This window comes from Lutjanus erythropterus, chromosome 23 (genome assembly GCF_056507025.1).
Source record: "Lutjanus erythropterus isolate fLutEry1 chromosome 23, fLutEry1.hap2, whole genome shotgun sequence".
Lineage (NCBI taxonomy): Eukaryota > Metazoa > Chordata > Actinopteri > Lutjaniformes > Lutjanidae > Lutjanus > Lutjanus erythropterus.
The window spans coordinates 4072362-4097884 of record NC_139339.1 but is presented as its reverse complement, the minus strand read 5'-3'; the positions used below and the strand labels follow the sequence as shown (position 1 = coordinate 4097884).

The following is a 25523-nucleotide window of genomic DNA, read 5'->3' as shown; positions in this document are numbered from 1 at the left end:
CTCAGTAAATGTCTGACTTATTTTATTTCTTTATCTAAAAAGTTATCGAATTACTTTATCCAAAACCCAAACACTTTTCAAATCGTTCAAACATGAAAATTCAAGTGTTTTCAAGGATTTCCAGCACCTGTACGAACTCTGGACCCAGTGGAAACATAAATGTGGTGATTTGGATTTTTCCAGATGAACTAAATGAGAGCGTTCTTATTTGGCTTATTTCAGAACCTAAATAAATCATTTAAAAGCTCATTTTCTTTCCTTTTTCTTCAATCATTAAACGCTGACATTTTGAAATACACGGTTTTCAGAGGACAGATAGTAACTGTACTGTCCCAGTTAAATAAAAATAAATAAATCCACGGAGAGAAAGAAGACGAGGAGGAACTGAAGACTGAGAGTCAGAGAGAATGAGGGAGAAAAGAGCTGAAAAGAGATCAGAGTCTCTGTGTCTCTGTGTCTTACCGGTGTGTGACAGCAGGTTGGGGGACAGCAGGCCGGGGAGGCCCGGGTGGAGCAGCCTGGGGCTTTCCTGGATCCCTGCACCGGAACAACGCTTCGGAGGACGGCCCGGACGAGAGCTGCAGGGGGGGGGACAGACAGACAGACAGATTAATTACTATGGAATAGAGTTACATCCACAGAGCCGAGTACGGAGAGACGGAGGGATCGGGATCGCTCACGCTGGCGTCTCTGGACTGTTACGTGTCTATACGTCTCATACCACCTGATATGTCCACGGTCAAACAGTAACAGCGTTTCCCAAACCTTTTTTTTTTCTGGGGACGCTTTTTACAAACAACAAACCATCAAATCAAAATACATACGTTTGGACCCATTTTTCATCTGGTGATCATTTTTACAGTAATCAATTAGTTTTTTGGTCCATAAATCTTGTCACAATCTTGTGAAGATTAGGACTCCATAGATAAAACTGTTTTTTTTATTATTATACTGTATAAAAATTAAAAATATGTGCTGTGCTGTTGGTGGAAGTTGACAGCTGGATGTTCCTGCACAGACAGCAGGTCGCTCAAACGTAATCGAATCACAAACTGACAACACGCGGCGCTCAGGAGTTTCAGAGCGCCTCCACCGGGGCCGCCATACCGGAGAGCGGCGACGCTACACCCGATTGGCCGATGTCAGGACGCTTCATCAGACGCCAGAGCGAAGCCTGATTGGTCGTTCTTGCAGTCGGTGTCTCCGGGGGGAACGGAGTGATCTTTTCTCTGTGACATTTTCACACCTCGAAGTACTAAAACCAGCAGAAGCAGCAGGAGTCGTCACATCATCAAATATTCCCACTCCGAGACGGAAAGAGCTCAATCTTTATCGACTCCTGACATGAAACAACAGAGGAAGAATCCTGACGCAACATATGGAAATATTTCATTTGTCATAAATCACATTTTATGTCACCATCACAAAGATTCAACAACAGATAACACAAATAATAATATTCTGAAAATACAAATGATTTTAATAATCAACTGTGCACTCTGTTTGAGCTTTTATTTTGTATTCACCGCTCAAATGTTTCACAATAAAAGCCCCAAAACAACCAGGGCTGTGAGATTTTGTTCGGCTTTTCACAATTATTACATTATCAAATTAACTTCAGTATTGCCTGTTGTGTTTAGATGCTTGTGCCTCAGTCAGACAAACTAATGTCAAATCATGATGCACAGTTACTCCCATTTTCCAGACTTGATTAAATATTGATTAATACATTTTTGATTGGTTAAATTCCCACTGGTGATTAATTGATTAATCATTAATATCCCTAATCTGAATATTCTTTGCTCTTTGAAAGGGTCTATTTGCACAATTATGCTGTTATATTATTATTATTATATCATAAAATGGTCTTAAAAAGGACAATGTCCTTTATCGCAATTATTTCTGGGACAATACATTATTCAAAAAAGCAGTTAGACATTTAAAAAAAATATATTCTCCAGTTTTGTTTTGTTTTTTTAATGTACACATTAATGTACACTTAAAATATTTTAGAGATTTTCTTTTTGCTGTCTGGTTCTTGATGGACTCACTGAAAGAATTGTTGGACCAACTAAAAAAACGTGCCGTTGTTTTAGTTGAGCTCCTTAACTTGATTTGACAAAAGTTTATTTGTGTGTTGTAATTGAGGATTTTTTTTTCATTATTACCAGTAAAGTTATTCTCTTTTTCAGAGAGGGATGACACCGTCTTGATTCATGCCTTTATATTATTTAAATCTTTGCAGCATGAGGACTTTTATTGTGAAGAGGCCACAGACAGGAAACCTAGTAACACTAACAATGACTGAAAGTTAAAATATATTTGTAGATTTTTAGGTCTGTGTTGCCAAAAGTGACATTTAAATCCAAAATGAAAGGCAGATAAGGAGACATTCGCGTTGACTGGAGCTAAATATGCTAACACTGATGTAAAACAGTGTCTCACATCCACCCACAAGCACAGGAAGACATGTTCTACATGTGCAAGTGAGCCTGAATACACTCCTACAACACAAGCAGCTCTGTCTTTATTTCTGTCACACACACACACACACGTACAGAACCTACTGTATTATGCATGTGCACGCAGGCATAAATAAACACACACACACACAGAAAAACAAGAATACAGTAACTGCACACGTGCAACTAAACATAAAGGAAGGTGCATGCACACACACACACACACACACACACACACTAACACACACACACACACACACACAGGAGGTGCGCATGCAGGCCAACTCTCTGCAGGGAGGCTAAGTAACAGATGGCCGTCCAAAGTCATTTACACCTAGAGAGAGGGAGAAAGAGAGAGGACCAAAAAACTCAAACCTGTACAAGACATCAGCACAGTGCCACCGGATGAAAATAGAAAAAAAAGAGTGGAAAAGAACAGACAAAACCCAAAATAAAGAGGTTAGAATGGGACAGAGGCATAAAACTGAAGAATAAAATGACAACACAATAATGTAGATTAAAAAAAAACACAGACGCAAACTGTAATAAACTGATTAAAATGTGTTTGTCTTCTCTAATATGAGCTGCTAACGATAGCATGTCCAGCTAACCCCCTTACTAGCTGCAGTAGTTAAACTAGAGACAGGAGTAGGCTATCATTAGCTAGCCAGGGAGAATAAAACAACTACACAACCATGTATGTAATGAACTGATTAAACTGTGTATTTGTCAGCTCTAACATAAGCCACTAATGATGATGCAGGAACACTGCAGGAGTACTGCAGGAACGCATGACGTGTGCAACATTATACTTGGACAGTAACAAGCGTCAGTGAGTCCTCCACTGCAAGTTGATCAACTGTTTATAACTGTTAGTTGTCTGTTGATGTAAAATGACGCGTTTTATCCTGAAAACAAAAACCCACTGCTCTGAAAATACACGCTCAGTGACCAAACTCCATTAACATTTTGGTCAATTTAACTATTACAGACATCTACTCCCTCTACAAGATTATTAATGATTTCTTACAGCTCATAAACGGAAACTTACTCATTCTGCAAAACATTCGGCTTTAATTTGAACTCTAATCAACGTTAAATGGGCAAAAAAAAAAAAAAAAAACTTTTTCAACTTAACATATCCGTTATTTCTGATGACATACCACGGCCATTTTATACTAAATTACAGTAAATATATTACAGATTTCTCCTGTGACTACAATAACACAGAACAGAACAGAACAGAATAGAACACAATACAATAGAGTAGAGTAGAGTAGAGTAGAGTAGAGTAGAGTAGAGTGGATATTGAGCTGTTCAGGAACATATGAGTGTGTCTGTCAGATCCCACTGGGAGGAGCAGAGAGCGGGAAAAGAGAACGTGTGCAAAAAGATGTGGAGAGAAAATGTCTGAAAATGTTTTGGGGTGTGATTCTGTACGTGAGAAAAAGACACACACACACACACACACACACACACACACACACACACTGAGCGGGAGAGAGAGGGAGAGAGAGGCAGAGGAGCATGAAGAAATGAAAACATGAACCTTCACTTTTCCTCTGAACTCTGCTTCACCTCTCCCTCTCTTTCTCCTTCAATCACACACACACACACACACACACACACACACACACACGCACCTGTACAATAAACACACTATTCTCTCTCTCATTCACATACACACACGCACACACACAGGTGTTTGCATTCAGACCTTAAAGCCTTTCCATCAGTAACCCCCCCTTTGCTACCTTTCAACTCTCCCACCCCCCCCCCCCACACACACACACACACACACACACATTCACAATGGATACATGTTACAGTACCAGGTGTGTGTGTGTGTTCACCTGCATCCATCCATGTATAAGCAACATCAAGGTGTGTGCGTGCGTGTGTGTGTGTGTGTGTGTGTATCCATGTGAATCCATGCCGCGTGTGTGTGTGTGCAAAGGACACATGATATCGCCTTCTCATTAGCCTTACAGTTCTTTGTTCAGAGTAATGACTGCAGCGTGTGTGTGTGTGTGTGTGTGTGTGTGTGTGTGTGTGTGTGTGTGTGTGTGTGTGTGTGTGTGTGTGTCCCGTAGGGTTGCCATATGTTGGGCATTAATCCTCGTCAACGGTCCACTCTCCTTACTGCACCGAGCACAGGAACAAAGAGCAGGTCACACACACACACACACACACACACACACACACACACACACACACACACACACACACAAAATGCATGAAGACATACAGTTACACACTTGCATATAGATGCACAAGCCTGGCTATACACACACACACACACACACACACACACACACACACACACACACACACACACACACACACACACACACACACACACACTCTCTCTCACTGCCAGTCCACTGACCTACATTCATTTGTTAACCCTTAACCTTGACTGCTTTCAGACCCTTAAATAGAAACGTGTCCATTTGTCTCCTCTGGCTCTCATTTCTCCTCACAAACACTCCGATATGAAATCATCACAGGACAGGTGAGACAGTGACCTTTGACCCCCATTGACCTCCTTACCTGCACACATTCACACTGTGAGCACACTAAAAGCATGCAGGACGCACCAATCAGAAGCAAAAACAGGAATAAACATTTCTGAATTTTGAGCAGCTACATACAAAAGGTAGGACAATATTTTCCAACTCAGTATGGAATCAGTTGGAGTTTGATCTGATTGGTTAAAGTTAACCGCCGATCATTTATCCTGTCACCTGCCGGGTGTCTTTTGAAAGTGCCCGCCCTCTTCCAAACAGTTTCTATGGACGACTTCCCAGACGGGTCAGGTTAAACCAATCACTCCTCATGCCTCAAACCTAACCAACCCCGTCAATGAAGGCAACGAGCACTAGCCAATCAGAGGCAGAGTAGGGCAGGTAATGACTTTGCCCTCCTAGGAAAAAAAAAAAGGTATCTGTAGCCCTGTGTGAAAAAGTCACACTCCAGTCCCTAATTTCAAGATCAAACCGCACATTTCCTTTTTATTGTGACCAGTCCAGGACACACCTGAGCAATAATCATCCTGTTTAATCAATATCTCTATAGGCCACATCTGTCAGCAGGATGGATTATCTTGGCAGAGGAGAAGTGCTCACTAACATGAATTTTAACAAATTTGTCAACAACATTTGAGGGGAAATAAACCTTTTGAGCATATTTCCCAACCCTCCCAATCAGCCGCCAACCAGGATCACAGTTCTTCTATATTTCTCCAGATTGATGACAGTTTTTCACACCTTGTTTCTGACACTGTACAGTACGACTCTGTCCAGCTGCACAACAATACAGCTAAACAAAACCAGACCTCCTAATGAGTTTCCTCTGGAAAGTTTTAGGGGAAAGGGGCATTCTGTAAAACTTCTGCAACTGTTGCAGTCTCCGGTTTGTTTACATCTGCTTCCATCACGTTTCCTATGAGATCTTGCAACATCTCACTCCCCTCTGTACATCATGTTAATATAATAACATAAGTCCTGGTTGTCACCTGGAACAATCAGCAGGTCAGGTCAGTCGCTACAGGAAGGAGTTTTCACATCCATGCATTATTGCAAGTACACAAAAAGAGTTTGATTTCAACTTCACACACTCTTCATTCAAAAAGAACGACATGTAAACTCAGAAAATACAACGTTGGTATGAACGGCACAGTTTGATGGATTGATTTACAGCAGAAAACAGGACAGACGTCCCCTAAACATCTGACACAGCGGTTCAAACGGGAACCTACAGAGCCGCAGCAGCTCAAAGCAGACAGTCTGCCGCTGTTTGTTTGTTTGCAGTAATTATAATAATGTCTCATAATTAAAGAGGTAATGACTTATTGATGTTAATTAACATGAGACACACAGCAGGTTCAACGTGTTTGCTGCTGATGTATTTTTGTCTTTTGATGACCTTTTAATTGGCCAGGAACACAAAAACATGCCGCGAATTGAAAACGTGGAGCTGACATTTTGCGCACACACACACACACACACACGTGCACGCACACATGCGCGCCGGATGATCTGATGAGCCACCTTGAAGTAAGTCTTCCCACTTTGACACACGCGCACCCTCGCCTGTCCTCCCAAATGGCCGTTTCTATGGTGACGGAGCCTTGATCAATACTCCGTCATTGGCTCTGATGGCCGGTCAGGGTCGGTCACACACACACACACACACACACACACACACACACACAGAAACACACGCACACAAACAGGCATGGCGGTGAATAAGCACGGACTCACTAACACGTTTGACAGATTGATTTAGCTCGGAACGTGCAGAGGTCACACACACACACACACACACACACACACACACACACACACACACACACACACAGTGTAGTTTATCAAAGCGCGGCGCGGTCAATACGAGGGGTAGAGCGAGGGGTCAACCCTCTTTAGCTAAAATCTTTCATCTTTTCTTTTATCTCTCCATCACTGCACTGATCTGTTTCTCCTCTGTCTTTTCTTTTTTTTCCTGTTTGTTGTTGTTATTTTTATTTTTTCTTTCACTTCTTTCTTCTTTTCCTTCTTTCTTTCATTTCTCGGTTTCCTGTTTCAGTCCTTCGTCATCTGCAGCTTCGTGTTTGTCTTTGTTCTCGTATTTGGTTTCTAGGTCGAAATGTGTTTTGTTCATTGTTGTCGTCCAGATGAAATTAATTCCCACGCCAGGATCTGGCATTGAATGAATTATTTTGTTTTCATTCTTAAGATTCATCAGCTAGTATTTTATTTATTGAATTCTCAAGTTTTCCTCTTTTTTTTAGTTTTACTCACGTATTTTTATGTACATTTTCATTTAAGGCGACATTCAGTTTGTTCTTATTCAGTTTTTATCTTATTTTTCTGCTTATTCTGTTCATTTATTGCTTTTAGAACAACTTTAATTACAGATAAATGGAAAGTGAGTGTTGAGGTAACATTTTCTCAGGGTTTGTTCAATATTTTCTTTCCTCTTTTTTCTTCTGTCATTTGGATTTCTTGATTATGTTGTTGTTGTTGATGTTTCTGTGGAGGTGTACTTGCATCAAAAAGCAAACTGTGTGTATCTGAACGATTCCAGTTGTGATTTTCTCACAAAGTGATCTTCTTTTTCTCAGTTTTATTAGTGAAGATGTGAATTATCTGCCACTGAGCATGAAATTAAAAAAAAAAAAAATTAAATCTAGTTTAAAGGAAATGTTTCAAGGATACAGAGAGTCACTGTATGATTGGAAAATCATCTCACTAATGAATTGATTAATGGTTTTTAATTACTTGCTGACAGTGTTGTAACTATATCGTGTCTCTCTATTCTGATTTTAATATTGATTTTTGTACAGAAGAGTGTTAAAGCCACGCATGAGATTAAAAAAAAAAAAATCAGCAGAGGATTTTATTTTATCTTATTTTGTTTTATTTATTTATTTTTTTTAGAATAAAGTCAAAGATATAAATATAAATATATAAATTAAAATGAAAAAATCAAATAAAAATCCTTTTCTCTTCTGATTTATTTTTTTTGTAATGATTGCCACTAATGTTGACGACTATTCTTCATATTTTCACTTTATTCTAGATGTTTTAACTTTCTCGACAATGCAACTTTATTCTTGATATTAAACTTTATTCTCTGATGTTTAAACTTTATTCTTGATGTTTTGAATTTATTTTCAACATTGAAACTTCATTCTCAAAATGCTAAGTTTTAAAAAGTTGCTCCTCTCGTGTGTTTTTTTTCTTCAGTACTCTTCCGTACGCTTGTTTTCCAGCTGCCATGTTTAAATTCACTCTAACCGTCAGCCTGTGGATCAGTGACAGACTCCAGATCAGATTCGTTATCTTTGCCTTCATGTCATTTCATCACCGCTGAATCATCAAAGAAGAAAGAAATCAAAGATGAAACTAACAGCAAACAGTAACAGCGAACAGCTGGTTAACTGTCTGTACTGATAATATGAGTCACTGCTCTCAGATACTGATATTAAACCAATATGTCGACTAATAAATCACTTAAAAAGAAAAAAATAATATTTAATTTTTGTAATGAGATATAAACTGACTTCTTATTAATATTGACCTCTTATGAAAAGATAAATTTTAATTCTGATTCAGAAACACACCTCTCTCTTCTTTTTTTCTGCTTCAGTGTCACTTCTCTTTTTTATCTATCGCTCCATTAATCTCCCTCGTCTCCCCCTTTACTCCCTCTTTCATCTCCTGCCCTCCCCCAGCTGGAGGTCAAATCATGATGTCACAACCTCGCCATCGATTACTCGCCTCTTCCTTCCATCCTCTTTCTTTCTTCTCACTAATTCTTTCTTTCTATCTGTCTTGTCTGTCATATAAATTTTCTTTCTTTCAGTCGGTCTCTTCTTTGTCTTTTTCCTTCTGTCTCTCTCTTCCATTCTCACTTTTTCTTCCTGCATGCCTCTCTCCTTTCTTTCCATCTTTCTCACCCTTTATTCATTTTATTTTTCTCGCCCTTCCTTTTTTCTTTCTGTCTGTCTCACCCTCTTTTCTTCCTTTTTTTCTCTCACCCTCTTTTCCTTCTTCCTGTCAAACCCTGCCTTTCTCTTCCTGTCCTTTCATCCCTCCTCTCTCTCTCCGTCTCATCCTATCCTTTCTTCTTTCTGTATCTCTCCTCTTTCCGTCTCTCCCTTCTTTACATCTCTATCCCCCATCTTTATCTCCCTCCCTCTCCTTCTTTCTCTCCCCCTCCTCTCTCTGTCTCTCTCTCCGTCTGTTTTCCGTCTCTCTGTCTCTCTCTGGTCCGTCATAAATCGTGTCAGACGTTCATCCCCTCGTCTTCTTCTTCTCTCTGTGTGTCTTTACTCTTTGTTTGTAGCAGAAGAACAATCTATTCTTTTTAAAGAGACACCAGAGAAATGGGATATATGTCCACACACACACACACACACACACACACACACAGGGGCATCATAATCATGGACGCTCACGGACTGGCGGAGAGACAGACAGACAGAGAGAAAGAGAGAGAGACAGAGAGATGGATGTTTACTTTCCTCTGGGCTTCCGCCTCTTTGATTGGACAGATGAATGACTTCATTGTGTGTGTGTGTGTGTAAGTGTGTGTGTGTGTGTTTAAGTGTGTGTGTTTCCTTCCTCCCTCTTCTTTCTGCCCCTCTTTCTGACAGAGGGGGGGAAAAGACAGAAATAAGGAAAGGAGGATGAGTAGAAGTGGACGCAGGAGGTAGAGAGACGGAGGTGTCCAATAATAAGTATTGATTGATAAGGGAAGTAGAGCGAGAATAATAAGGAAGAAAAAAATCACCTTAAAACACAGAGTGGAGGGAAACAGAAAACTACATTGATTAACTGATGACACCTCTCTCCTCTTTTCATCCCTCGCTTTTTTCTTCAGTCCGTTTATCTGTTCTGCTTCTCTCATTATTGTAGTTACCTGTCGTCCCTCTACTTTCTCTTTTATTCTGTTTATTGTCCTCTGTTATTCTATCATCCATCCGTCAATCACCTACTTCGATCATCCATCCGTCCATCTTTTTGCATGTTTATCCATCCATCCTTTCACTCAACCATCCAGTCTTTCTATCCGTCCATCTATTCCTCCTTCAGTCACCTGCTGTACTCATCCATCCATCCTCTCACCATCCATCCATCCAGTCATGTATCAATCTGTATCCATCCATCTACTTCGATCATCCATCCCTCATTTTGCACATGTAACATCCATCATCCATCTATTCCTCCATCCATCCATCCCTCCATCCATCCCTCCATCCATCCATTCCTCCATCCTTCCATCAGCCATCTATTTCTCCATCCATCTATCCATCCATCCATCCCTCTGTCCGTACCTTATTTCACTCATCATCCATCCATCTACTTTTATACATTTTGCTGTCCATCTCTCTATTTATCCATCCATCTATCATCCTTCCCTCCATCATTCATTTATCTGAACATTCATCCATCCATCATGTATCTATCTATTCTTCTATCCATCCATCCGTTTCCATCAGTCGATCATCTGTATGTCCTTCCTGTGATCCTTCTTTCCTTCTGTTCACCTCTCTATCTATATTCACATCCATCTATATGGATCTATCACTTTATCATCCATCCATCCATCCATCCACCGCTCCTCCCTCCCTCTCTCTCTCCCTCTCTCTCTCTCTCTCTCTCTCCAGAGGAACAGGTGTGCTACGGGACAAGAGACAAAAACACTCCTGCATTTTTAACCAGCGCCTATTAAATATTAAACACCACACACTCACACACACACTCTCTCTCTCACTCACACACACACACACACACACACACACACACACACACACACACACACCAAGGGAGCGACACACAATCGCTGACGAGACAAGTTATACAGGTCGATGGGCTAACGTGTGTCTGCATGTCTGCGTGAGTGTGTGTGTGTGAGTGCGAGTGTGTGTGATGGCTTTAAGCGTCATTACCTTACTTCCTAGGCATGTGGGCACACACACACACACACACACACACACACACACACACACACACACACAGAAAGAAGCAGGGATAATTCATACAGGCATACACGGTGCTCTCACATGTTAGCATTTAAGAGGTAAAACTATAACAGACTCCATGTTCTCTCTCTGTCCGTCTCCCCCTCTCCTCCCCTCTGCTCCCCCTCTCCTCCCCTCTCCTCCCTCCATCTCTTTGAAGTGCTCCATAACAAACTATAACAACAGGAAGTTTTCAATGCACCACATTGAGAAGGAATGTCACATATGGTAGGAGGGAGAATGAGATAGATAGATAGATAGATAGATAGATAGATAGATAGATAGATAGATAGATAGATAGATAGATAGATAGATAGATAGCTTTTGAACTAAGATGATGAGTAAGGAAAATATCGCACTGAAATACAAAAATCGAAGCATTGCCACTTTGAGCATGTTAGCATGCTGATGTTCACATTAGCCCAAAAGGATTAGGGTTTGGGTTAGTGTAAACAGGCTAGCAGCATGGCTAATAATTTAGGGTAGCTCATTTGAGCTTTGCACAGAGGAGAAACATGTAAGAAAGATAAAGAGAGAGGAAGGTGTTGGCATACTAACATGCTAGACTAAGCCGGTGAAGATCATACCTGTTAAATGCCATGATGATAGCATGCTGAAGACTGCATTTAGTCTTATTATACTATAAACAGGGAATTAGCATTGCTAACCAGGTAGCTCACTTGATCTTTGCTCAGAGGGGAAAAATGTATGACCAATGAAGAGAGAGGATGCATGCTAACACGCTAAACAACTGGTTCTCAAACTTTTTCTAGCATGCTGTTAATGCTGTTAGCATCAACAATAACTGGGGAAGCAACTAATAAAAAAGATCCAAGTTGAACTTTTGTGGATCATATTCATTCGCCTTAGTTTCACCGTGTAAACAGGCTAGCGGCATCGCTAATCACTTAAAGCAGCTCACCCAATATTTGGTCAGAGGGAAAATTATGAACATGGTAAACATTATGCATGTTAGCAGTGTCACTGTAAACATGTTAGCATTCTGACATTAGCATTTAGCTCAAAAAGATTAGAATTTGGGCTCGTCTTATTAGAGTGTCAACTAGCTAGCAGCATTGCTAACCAGTCAGCGGGCAGCAGAGTGTCTCACATTGTTGATCTCTGCTCAGAGGAGGAAGATGTAAGAAAGATGAAGAGAGGGAGACGACAGAGAAGAAGGGATGAGAGTAATGAGGAGAGACGTGTGACACATAATCGAGGGAGGGAGGGGGAGGAGGAGCGAAGGAGTGCGGGAGACAAAAATGAAGAGGAAAGAAGAAAAGAAGAAGGGCAGTAAAGAAAAAGAAAAAGACTTGCCCCAAACATCGTCAGATCAATTTGATTCTCCTCTTTTCATCCCTCCATCTCTCCTCAACTCCATCTGTCCATCCCTCGCTCTCCTTCTTCTTCTACCTGTCCTCTCCTCCCTCTCCCTCTCTATCAATCTCTTCCTCCCCCTCTTCATCTCCCCCCTCTCCCTCCCTCCCTCCCTCCCTCTCTGCAGTTAAGTCAGTGTAATGTAAATGATGTGCCATCGATCGCCCCTGACAGTGCAAGGACGCTCACCTCTTCTCCTCCTCCTCCTCTTCTTCTTCATCGTCCTGTCATCTCCCTCTCTTTTCACGCACACACACACACTCCGTTTCTCTCTTTTTCACACCCCTCCTTCCCTCCCTCACTCTCTGCTCTTCCCTCCACCTAACATCTTTTATCTCTCTTTCTCCCCCGTCTCCCTCTTTCTCTCCCACGCCTGTCATCTTTCATCTCTCCCTCTCCCTTCATTTTACTCTCTCCCTCTTTCACCGACCATCATTTATGTCTTTCTCTTCCTCCATTGTTCTTTCGGAGCATCTGCTCTCTCTTCCTACCTATACCATCTTTTATCTCTGCCTCTCTTCATTTCTCCTCCTGTCTTTCTTTCTTTCTCTCCGTCTCTCTCTCTTTGCTGTCTCAGGTCTCTGCAGTCCATCTTTAGTCTGCTGCTGGCCTCGCTTAAAGGAACACAAACCAACACTACGGCGTCAAATCACCTTCTGTTTTTAAATTAAAAACATATTCAGTCTGATCAGGTCCAGATAACACCTCTTTATAGTCTTTAATTTGTTTTGTCAAATACATTTTGAAACAAAGCTACATATTGTATGTTGTTTAGGTTAATTTAAACAGCATTTTATGGATATTTGCTTATTTTAAAGTTCTTTTATAAGGCAACTCAATATATTTTATGCATATTTCTTGGTGCACGTGCATTGTGTAACGGATGGTAGAGAAATTACTGTACATTGTTGCATCTTAATGCTAGAATATGTAATATTTCTGCATCTCCACCAATGATGAAACACAGAGAAATCCATAATTTACTTAAGGTAATGTTGCATTTTCTGCTGCCCGTTAGCTGCTTTGACTTCCGGCATGGAAAACATGAGATGCATTGGATCTGAGAGTGAGGAAGGCAGCTGGCGAACATGACTAAACGTAAACTGAATAAAACTTTAAAGGGATAGTTCACAGGAAAATGATTCTACTCACCCTCATGCCAATTGAAGGTTGGGTTTAGTTTCTTTTAGTCCACAAAACACTGCCGGAGTTTTACAGGAAAACTACGTTGCAGAATCAGTGGAAGTAAACGGTGACCGGTTTTCAATAAAAACATAAAATGCCTCCATAAAGCTTGTCTGGTGTAATCAGAGTCTCCTGAAGTCCTGACTTTCCTGTGAAGTGTTTTGTGGACTAAAAAAAACTAAACCAAACCCGATCTTCAATCATCATGAGGGTGAGTAGATAACGCCTGAATCTTCAGTTTTGGGTGAACTATCCCTTTAAGATTACCTCGGTCCTGAACACGATTTCTCTCAGACTCATATCGGGTAGATTTTCATGAGTTATGGTGGTTGTTTAACTAAAAAGACAACACTCCCATGATTCATCTGTAACGATTCCAAGTAAATTAAAATTAAAAGTTTAAGTTGTTGCTCTCAAAGCCTCATGGGAGATGTAGTTGTTTTGAATAACGTGAAGAAAATAAATGGTTTTTATCTGTTTCACAGCACAAATACACATTTTTTTTTTATTATTTTAGTTCTTTTCTCCTTTAAACGATTCTTGCTCTGAATTAAACCCTTGAACAAATATTAAAGTCTGCAGTATGTTTGTATGTTTTTGGGTTTGTTATAATTCTGATCGTGTCCTTTTCCTCTCAGCTGTCATTAAACTGTGAAACACTGAGAATTAATAACAGACATAAATGACAAAATGTATTTCATCATTGTTATGGCTGCATGTACAGATTTACCTCTAAAACACTGCACCAATACACATTATTGCTCTAAAGCTGTTACTCTCAAGTTGGACATAAATGAGAAATTTATACAAGTAAACAGCAAATACTGTAATTAATTAATTAATTTACTTTATTTTATTTTTTTTTTGTTTGTTTGTTTTTTGGGGGGTGGGGGGGTAACTAACTAAGTAAATAAATAAATATTACAATCTAATGAACACATTTTCTTTTAAATTGAACATACTAAATTTGCGTGTTACCACTAACTATTATTTCAAGTTGTCTAACAATGCATATTTTTTTAGTAAATAAATATAAAAACAAACCGTAACAGTTGCTTTGAAAGGACGTCTAGTTAAATAATTAAATTAAATAAGTTGGTCCAACAATTCTGCCTCTTTCAGTGTAAATAAATGCAAAAACGATAAAGATAACTATTAAATACCACAATTTAAATTTACTTTGCCATCGGTTTGAAGAAAAATGTGTGTTACTGATGTAACTATTATTTTTAAGTTGGTCCAACAATTGTTTTGTTTTTTTAGTGTAAATAAATAAAGGAAAATAAAAGAAGTATATTAAAACAATTTACCAAGAATTAAATTACAAAATAAAAGTAACAAACAAATATATCAATATATTATTATGAATATATTATATTGATCTTAGAGGCCAATTCTTATACGTAATTGAAAAAATGAAAATGTATTATTATTAGGATTAATATCAGCTGATATTCACTTCTACTTTGTCCCTTACGTACTTCTTCTTCATATTTTTCTCTCTTCCACTGCCTGTTCTTCTTCTTCTCCTCCTTTTCCTGCACAGTGTCCTTTGATTCTTCTTCTCTGTCCTCTGTTTTCTGTTGCTCTTGTCGCTCCTTGTCCTCCTTTGTTCCCTCCTTCTTTCTCCTTCTCTTCTTCCTTTCTGCTCCCTCTTTCTTTTCTCCTTATCCAAATAGAGGACACAGACAATCCAATAAACGCCCCCGCTCTCAACAGCTGGAGTGTGTGTGTGTGTGTGTGTGTGTGTGTGTGTGTGTGTGTGTGTGTGTGTGTGTGCTCGCTGTGTGTGCATGTGTGTGTCTGTGAAGCACCGAGTCAGCAGAAAACTAGGATGACACCCTCAGCGCTGGACAGGAATGTCACAGAAAAAAAAAAAAAAAAGAAAAAAGAGAGATGAAGAAATAAAGAAAGAGAGAAGAGAGAGGGAGAAGACAGATGGGGGGAGAGCGGGTGAGGAAGGACATGAAGAGGAGGCAGGGAGGGAGAGGAAGAAGAGAAGAAGAAAACTCTGGGGACTCAGAATGACACATGCAGTATTACTCACCGTGCCCATACATCACACACACACACACACACACACACACATGTAGATGCACATGCGCATGCACTCGCACGCGCACGCACACACACACACACACACACACACACACACACACACACACACACACACAGCGAATCTTTATCTTGAGCACAAACAAACACACAAGGACACCAAAAGACAAACCGGCTCACTTTCTTTACACTCAAAAAAAAAAAAGGAGCTTTAGGGAAATCTACAGAATCTACAAAAAAAATCATTTTCATGTTTAACAGAAATCGTCAAGTTTCCTGTAAAATCCCAACTAAAATTAATGGAAAATCATCTAATTGAAACCAGGTCCATGCCAGCTGCAACATTAGCAACATTAATGCATCACTAATTATGTTTATTTCCCCCAAAAAAGTTGAGACACTGTGTAAAAGATAAATATAAACTGAATGCAATGATTTGCAAAACAATTTAAACCAATTTAAATGGCCAAGTGGAAAATCCAAATCACAGAAATCGATTGATTAAAGGATGATTCAAGCCTTCTGATGTCCACAACATATTTTGTTTTACAAGAAGAAAACATGATTGAATCAATTTGCAGTGATTGATCTGAGTAGCAAAATGATTGACTGCCTCAATTAATCAATCTGAGTCATTTTTTCATTAAAAAATGTCTGAATTCTCCAGTTTCAGCTTCTCAAATGTGAATATATTCTGGTTTCTTTAGTCCTCTTATGACAGTAAACTGAATATATTTGTGTTTTTTGACATAGAAAGACATTTGAGGACGTCAACTTGGGCTTTTGAAAACGGTGATCAACATTTTTCAACACTTTTTATCATTTAATGGACCAATCCATTCATCGGTTAATCAAGAAACTAATCAACAGAATGATCAATAATGAAACTAATCATTAGTTTAGTTAGTTTTTCTGTAAATATACACTGAATTTGACGCCTTCAACATGTTTTGAAAAAGTTCAGACAGGTGCAACAAAAGACTGGGAGAGCTGTGGAAAGCTATGGTATGGGTTAGTGCCCATTGCATCATGGGTAACTGTCACATCTGTGAATTAAAGCTGAAAGGTACGTTCAGGTTTTGGAGCGACACATGCTGCCATCCAGACGCCTGCAGTTATTTCCTTTTCTATCAGAGCCTGCAACCTTTAATTTATATTAATTTTTTTTTTAACCCGTTACTCGACGTTTTTTCCGGTCCGACCCGACCCGGTGCAGGACTTTAGTCCCCAGTTCCCAAATGCTTACTGACTGATGTTAAAAGGTGATATATCACAGAGGTAAACCTGCCCTTTTCTCAAGATTTTTGGAACATAATGAGTGTATATATACAAGAAACAATAAAAGTAGGAGTTTGAATATTAAATATCTTGTCATTGTGTTGTACTCAATTGTATATAAATCAAATTTGGTTTCCCTGGTGATGCATTTCCCACCAGAAGGGGGCAGTAATGCACCGTTTGGTTGTTTTCCAATAGTTTAACCGTTTTTTAAAATTGATTTTCAGCGTGAAAAACGTTTAGTGTGAGCAAAACCCTGTTTGACACGTAAACTGGGTGTTTAAATTTAACCGCACATGGTCTAAATCCAAGCCAGTACCCCCCTCACACACACACACACACACACACACACACACAGACAGACACACAACCACAAACACACAAGACAAGCTTTGTACAACACACACACACACAGAGTCAGAAGGTAAGCCTGGATCCTACAATAAGTCCAGTTTTATGACTAGTGTATAACACCAACAGCTGAATCAATATTAGTTTACACTGGGTCACAGTGGACACACACACACACACACACACACACACACACACACACACACACACACACAGAGCTCTTTCCTTTCATAAACACACACACTGAATCTCCCAGAATATATTATTATTGCAGATTTACACACACACACACACACACACACACACACACACACACACACACACACACACACAGAGAGAGATTAGCTTTTATTCTATTACACCCTCGTGGTAGGTCGTCTTGGCCATGTAAGGAAACACACACACACACACACACACACACACACACACACACACACACACACACACACAGTGAGCCATTATAAAAGTGATAACAGTAATGTAATAAAATACACACACACACGGAGCTGGTTATTATAAAAAAATGATAAACATTCAAAGAGTTGTAAAGTTTTACAGTGATGAACTAACATATCAACTTTATTAACGGCTGACTGTCCTCGTTCTCAGGCTGTGTTTTAACACGCCCGTTTAAACCTTTTTAATTCCCCTTTTTTTCCCCCCTCTGTTATACCAGCTGATGATGTGGAGTCAGAAACATTAAACCGCTTTATGGTGACAAAGTGACTTTAAGTGCAGAGTTTCGGAGTTGGACGTCTTTCAGCAGCAGGAAAACCTCGGGCCAGGAAAAAAAGTCAGAGTTTCCATCGATAATCAGAGAAAGAAGATGGCTTATCTGCAAATGTGAGACATTTGGAGTTATTCAGAAGATCCACTGTAGGAGGAGAGCGAAACTTTGGGGTTTTTATTTTCATAAAATATATTTTCAGTTCCCGATCAGATTCCGATATCTGAATTTGAATATCAATCCAAACACTATCCTGATACCAGCGCTCTTTTTTATTGATGTTGACTATTGTTTGTTGTTATTATTATTTTTTTAAACAAAGTTCAAACTGAACTTCAAGCCTGGAAAGTTTGCGTAGTTTGTGTAATGTGACTTGTGTAACAGCATCTTGCAATCATTGCTGAGAAATGGCCCTGGTTCGGATAATTTCCCATGATGCATTGCTGAGAGCTTCATAATTTATGTTCCAGAATGGAAAGGTTACTTTTTTAGTGTTTGTGATGTGTGCAGCTGATATCTGAATTTGAGTTTAATGTTTATGATTATTTATTGCTATTATTATTATTATTGCCATTATTATTAGTAGTAAGTTTACATGAGGCTGAAGCTGAACTTCAGTCTGGAAAGTTTGTTTAGTTTGTGTAATGTAACTCGTGTAGTGGTGCTGAGAGACTGCCCTCATCTGCATCTGAAGTTTATTTGACAGTACGTCATGTCACGTCAGAGGATTTGCACATGACACAACACCTGCCCTCATGTAGTGTTTTAGGACATTACCTATGCTAATTATTTTATTTTTTTTTTTATCTTTTTTGCATCTGGGGTTGACATCTTTTATTTTTTCTTTTATTAGAAAATTAAGAAATTTAAGATAATGTTGCTGCATGAAGTCCTGTGTGTCCTGTCCTGTCCTGTGTGTGTTCACTGTATGAACAAGTAACCAAAACTACAAATTTTCCCTAAACCTAAACTGACAAATCTTTTTGATTCCACCCTTAAAGAAATCAGTGAAAATCACGTGTGGAGAGGGCGGGGACTATTTGTATATACATGAATCCTTGAATAGAGCTGCATTTCAATAAAAAACATATCTGACACATTTTATTACTCTTGCAGAGCATTTTATGTCATTTAAAACATGACTAAATGGACTTTAATTTTCCCACAGTTCTAGGTTTCTTCAAGACAGGGTTGCATTTTTATCGTTTTTGATTATTTGGATTTCTTGACCCAAATAAAAATAAAAAAAAAACAGCATTTTCTCTGTTTATATTTCTCCACCAAATTCCATAAAAACTAAACTAAACAGAGCAACAGCCCAAACCTAACCCCACTTTGATAAAGGTTATAATGAAACATGAAGTGCCGTCAGTAGACCGTGACCTTTATCGACCTCTGATGAGGCCCAGACGACACGTACTGTAATGTGCCCCGAAGCTACGGTGGCCTGTAGATGACACAAACAATACAATCACATTTCCTCAACAGAGGGAGAAGTAATCTGGCTAATTAGAGCGGAGATCCAGGAGAACCGTCCAGCGAGGAGGCAATATATCACCGTGCTAACTACTGGAACAATAAAACTGCTTTGTCATTTGCTTTTTTTGGCATGAGAACAGGCCTTTTCATCCCTCGCAGGTTAAATATTCAGCTGTGTGGTGGTTGTTGTTGTTAGCGAGCAGCCGCGGGGAGGGAGGGCGGGGGGGGGTTCCTGCTTCAAAACAGAAAGTAAAGCCACAAACAGCAGCTGCTCAGGCAATTATTGACCCGCTCCTATTGATCAACGTCCTCCTACAGAGATATCACGGTCAGGTTGTTCAATCGGTTCATTTTAAGAGAAAAAAAAAACACAAAAAACGTACGTATGATTCTCTAGCTGCTCCATATGCACAAACACCCTCACTGCCGCTGATGTGATCCTGTCAGAGGAAGTCGAGCAGCGTTAACGGTGTCAGACTTTATAAGGCTGTCGATGGTATTTGATTACACACAAAGCGTATCACTTTATAAGGCTGTTAACTCTGTTATCAGTTAGTCAATGGGAATGGGGAAAACGAGGGGGCGGGGGGGGGTTCACTGTTGCCGTCGTTGTCGGGTCATGCTAACATTTCAAAGTACAACTTCACCGCCGTCTGTTAATGTCCGTCTGTCTTTATCTGTCAATAAATCACAGAGTTTCCAGTTTTTCCTCTTTTCTATCAGACAATGAGATTTTCTTTGCAAAGGTTTTGGAACTACAGCTCCCATAATTTGGGGACTTCAGGAGGAACAGGAAGTATTACGTCACAACGGATTCAATGATCTGTCGGCTAAAACTTAAGGCGAGTTCTGGGGTTTTACAGCACGTCTTTATTTCTATGATTTTTCCAAGCAGCTTTACAGAATTTTATCATGTGGCTTTGTTAAATACTTGATTCTGATTGGTCTATTCCAGCATTCTATGGTCTGTTATTTATTTGCGAGATAATGTACAGTGAACAGGTCGTTCTACGTTCGTACTAATACATTTTAGTTATTGGAGGGTTTATTCTTTCAGCTATGTTTAATTGTGTGCTGCCATATTTTTTATTCACTAACTGAAAGACTCAAAGGTTATACTGGACTGTCTTAATATTATTTTGTAAATATGTGTGACCTGGGGTCTTTTCTCTCAGGGTGTCAAATAAACTAAAGTAATTACATAACTGCAAGTGCACAAATCAACAAATCTGTATTTTTAGTTTCTTTTTTCTTAGAGCCAAATTACATAACGCTTTCCAGGAAACCTCTTCAGAAATAACCGGGAAATCCTGATGACGGTGTCGGTGTAAAAATCAAGCTCTGATAAAGGTCTTTGTTCTGCATTTATTCTAAAAACAAAGGAAAATAAAGCACATCACTTCTGCATGAAAGAAAAGATGTGATCCTTCATGATCTTCCTCCAGGTTTATTATCGTCAGATAAATGAAACCGGAGTCAAACATGAGTCAAAGGAAACCTGCTCATCTGTTGCAGTGGATGTTATCAGCTCAGAGTGATGCGATGCCTCATTTCAGGGGCCACCCTGGAACATTATGCTCCAAAACACAATCTATTTAATACAAAATGACACAGATTCTGCCATCAGGGGATTTCAGCAGGTCTCCAAACCAGGAGCGATGTCATTTTGCATTAAAGGACACCAGGTGTGCTGGAGCATGGTGGTGTGAGCTCTAAAGAGGAGGAAATGACGAGGTGCGTGTGTGTGTGTGTGTAAAACTGCTGTTTGAGACATTCAGAGTGTTTACATGAAGATGATTTCCTGGTTTCAGACACCTGGATAAACATATGTTACCTGTAGTTTTGTGTGCAGGTGCATTCTGAGCTAGTAGTTCAGTAAAATAAACAAAAAAAGTAGCTCTAAATGATGTAATAATGACTGACACACTGAAACAAAAGCGGGCGAATGACAAATCTGGACACCGACGCACTGATCTTTTCAGTTCATTCATAAATTGTCGACGCCTCCAATTGAGGCCGCGAGAGACCAAAGAAAAAACAAAACAAAAAAACAGCTGAAGTGTGTCAGGATCTGCTCAGCAGGTGATGATTGATTGATTGATTGATTGATTTTTCACAACATATTTTTATTTTTGCAGAAATTCATCAGGAGGATGAAGGAGAGGAAGAAGACAGCATCAGTTAATTTTGGTCAAATCACCACAAACTGAACGGGTCAGTGGTCCTGTGCTTCAAACTATGGCGCTGGAGGATGTGCAGCCCCCTCTGACATCACGTCTGGAGGTTTTGACGTGCCGTCGGAAGTCAGGTGATGTGATATAAAGTCGGCCGTCCGCGCTGTGATTTGCTTTATGTTTGACTCGTCTATGTTGAGAAGAAAATTTTGGAGATGGTGAAAAGATGCTGCTTTGGGACGATAATGCACGATAAATATCTGGGCCAACAAATTATCAGCCAATAATGCCTGTCACATCTATATTGATCTATATTGGTATCGGCATAGTTCTTAGTCGATAATTATCCATATCGTTCGTCCCTAACTGAGCACCAAGCTTGTTCAGCTATTATTAGAGCAAAGTCACTTTGGTGAACCTGTGACTTTTCCTCTGGCGCCATCATCAGGTCAAACTGTAATTTGTCCGATACTTTGGTTGATGAACTTGCAAACTAAAAACATTCCAGTTGATTTGATTGCTGTTGCTAGCTAGCTAACTAATGAATCTAGCTAACTAATGAATCTTAGCGCTGCGCTGCTAAAAGCTGTTTGACAGTGGACATTATGATATTATTGGTTGGTTCAAGCCTTCTTACGCGCGCATCATATTTTGTTTTACAGGAAGAAAACATATTGGATTTTTTGTGGTTTTCTTTGCATAAACAGGTGCACAGTATGAGCTGGAATATTATCAAAATCGGAATATGGCCAAGTGCAAAATCCAACTTGCAGAATCAGAAGTAAGTTGCAGCTTTTTGAAAAAGGAAAAATGTGTGAGAAATCAGCATTATAACTGTAGGCCTAAAAATCTTGTTCTCCAGATGAAAGAAAACATGTTTGTTTGGTGCAGACCCCAACAAACATCACATCATCCCGATTATAATAGTTTCGTTGTCCGTAAAAATGAAAATTGTAATGGAAAAATGATTATTTCTACTAATCCTATCACATATCACAATCACAACTTCAGTCAAAAAAATCAGAATATGACTTTTCGTCTTGTTTACGAAGGATGAAATCAATCATCTTTGTAGTCCGTGCACAAAAAGCCAAAAGAATAATGGATCTGTCTTCATGTGCGTCTGTCCTTGTGTCTCCCTTTTCCTGCATAACAGTTTGTCCTGTGTGTATCTCCAGATGAATAATCTCTTTTCTCTCTGCGTCTCTGTCTTTATACGTGTCTGTACGACTCAGCTGTGAATAGTAAGAATCTTCTGCTCATGAGTTCACCGGTGTTTCCAGTAAATAATCAGGCCCGGTGTGACACATCGCCTCTGTGTGTCTGTGACAGTCATTCCCTTTCCTGGAAGCAGCCGGCCTGTAAAAACGTGACTGACTGCGTTTCTGCCTGGTTGGATTTCACAGACAGCAGCCACACAAAACCAAACTTTTGTTTTTTTAATAAACCGGCTTGTTATTGCCCTCATTACGCTGTCGTCGTCGTCTAGTTAATCTGTTTTCAGGGAGTCCAATGTGCTCTCAGGATTGTGCCGAGTCAGCCTTAACCAGCCGCGGACTTTAATGGAGTCAGCATTAGTCTTCTATTAATTATAGCTGACTGATAATTTTCCTGTTTTGTTCTTTTTTATTTTACAATGTGCAGTAAATGGCTATGCAGATGAAGCCGTCAGTGCTGTATTTCTTCTGGTAATTGTTGTTCTGTTGATGTTTGGGTTTGTTCTGTTCTCATCACAAACTCCCCATTGTGACATCATCGGGAAAGGAGTTTTTTTCTTTTTACTTTAATTATCGTGAAGCACTTTGTAACTTCAGGAAAAAAAAAAGTTTTACAAACACTTTAAAATGAGTGAAGAAACTTAGTAAATGTACTGAAGTACAGTGCTTAAAGGGAAAGTGTGTAGATTTAGCGGCATCTAGCAGTGAACTCCTCGCCTCACCCTCCCCTTCCAATCGTGTAAAACAACTAAGAATCTTGAGCCCTTGTTTGGTTTGTCCGTTCAGGGCTACTGTAGAAATATGGCGGGGCAACACGTCCCACGTCCTCTCATTTTACTGCAACATAAACACAACAGTTCTTATTTTATCTTGAATGTTATGTTTCATTTCTTCCATGAAAAGACCAGAGGTGGGACTTGAGTCACGTGACTTGACTTGAGTCGGACTTAAGATTTGCTTTGACTTAAAGTGATTAAAGACTTGACTTGGCTTTGACTTGAGACTAACACTTCAGGCAGATGACTCGACAAGACTTTACTTTTTTAAAACAAATATTTGTGTTTTCTTGGCAGAGCAGCAGAGGCCAAAGCATCATGGAGGAGGTTCGTCCAAAAATGATAACAATTTAGATTCACTGCTGCAAAAAGCCAAATATGAGTATGATTGATTAGGTACAAGCAGGCTGCAACAGCTAAAAATGAAACTAAACTCTTTTAGAGTTGCTGATTTGCATTAATCATTGCTGATTAATCCGTTGATCATTTCCTTGATTAGCCGTTTAGTTGTTTGGTCTATAAAATGTTAGCAGATGACGTCCTTTAACATGTTTTGTCCACAAGTGACATATATTCAGTTTTTTAATAATTGATTAATACTTCTGCTCTACTGTCTTTTAACTGATTTTAAGGTGGAAACTGTGGACATCATCAGGATTTTGTGCGACTCAACTTGTGACTAGCACTACAGTAACTTGGGACTTCCTTGAGACTTTAACTACTTTTACTTTTGATACTTTATGTACACTTTGCTGATAACATTTCTGTACTTTAAGAATGCATGATCTGGAGGTTTTTTTTTTTTTATACGCTCTACTGCTACTTTTATTTGAAGATCTGATTATTTGTCCACCACTGCGAAGGCTACAAAACTAAATTATGAAGTGATGATGTCAGAACGGGAGAGGGAGTGTTGCAATGATTCCTGCATAAATTAACTTGATCAATAATGGCATCACAGTAAAACAGTTATTGAGTAATGTTATTATGTCCCAGTCTGAAGAGGAATGTTGTAATGCTCTGGTGTTGAGGTACTACAGTACAACATGGAGACCAGCTGCCTGTTTAATGAGGATGAGGATGATGATGATGATGATGATTATGGTGGTACAGTGGATACATAAATCACACGTGAGAAGTCTACCAGAGTCACCACAGAGGATCTATGATGATGATGATCATCATCATCATGAGGTCACAGTGCGAGCTGGAATATTATGATGATTTCACCACAGAGAAACTAAAGGTTTATGATCAACGTGACTCAAATTTCCAGGAAAACAGCCGACTAAACACAGACAGCTGCTTACATACACTGAGGGGCACAGCTAGTGCCTTTTCTATCTTTAAAGGGATAGTTACGATTATTTAAAGTGTGGTTGTTTGAGGTATTTATACATAGTCAGTGTATTACCTACAGTAGATGGCGGTCTGCACGCCCCGTGTTTGGAGAAACAGCAGGAGTGCAAGTGTAGGAAGTTAAGTAATGTACAGCTGTGGACAGGGTCAGCACGAAAACAAACTTTAGCCAGCTAAAAAAATCAATATCAGTTTAAGAGGATGCTGTATTTAGAAAATTTTCACTGCTTTAACTTGCCATCAGACAGCCTCTTCTGAAAGGAAACCGCCGTTATATCAGCAAAAAGTCCATCTCTCCAAACCAATCAGACTCCTTTTGCAAAATAAGTCATTTTTCCTCACAGAACACAGAAACTGCTGGTCTACAACTTCCTCCACCTGTTAGTTAGTGTTATTAATCCAAACTACACTACACAAAAACACTGATATGCAAAGTTCAGGTATCAGAATCCATATCGTGAAGGAAAAAAAATGGTATTGGAACAACTTTAATCTGTTTTTGTGTCCACTTTTGTACGTAATGTACTGGAAGTTACAGTCCTGAACTGGGTGT

General features: G+C 39.5%; 1 protein-coding gene across 1 annotated transcript in view; it reads right to left on the bottom strand.

The window, feature by feature from the left end:
- Positions 1–25523, bottom strand: part of LOC146305427 (dachshund homolog 2-like) — a 123646-nt gene that overhangs the window by 62003 nt on the left and 36120 nt on the right. Inside the window, exon 2 of the mRNA XM_084711898.1 lies at positions 463–578. Within this exon, the coding sequence (XP_084568024.1) occupies positions 463–578 (116 nt within the window). The remainder of the gene's footprint in view (positions 1–462; positions 579–25523) is intronic.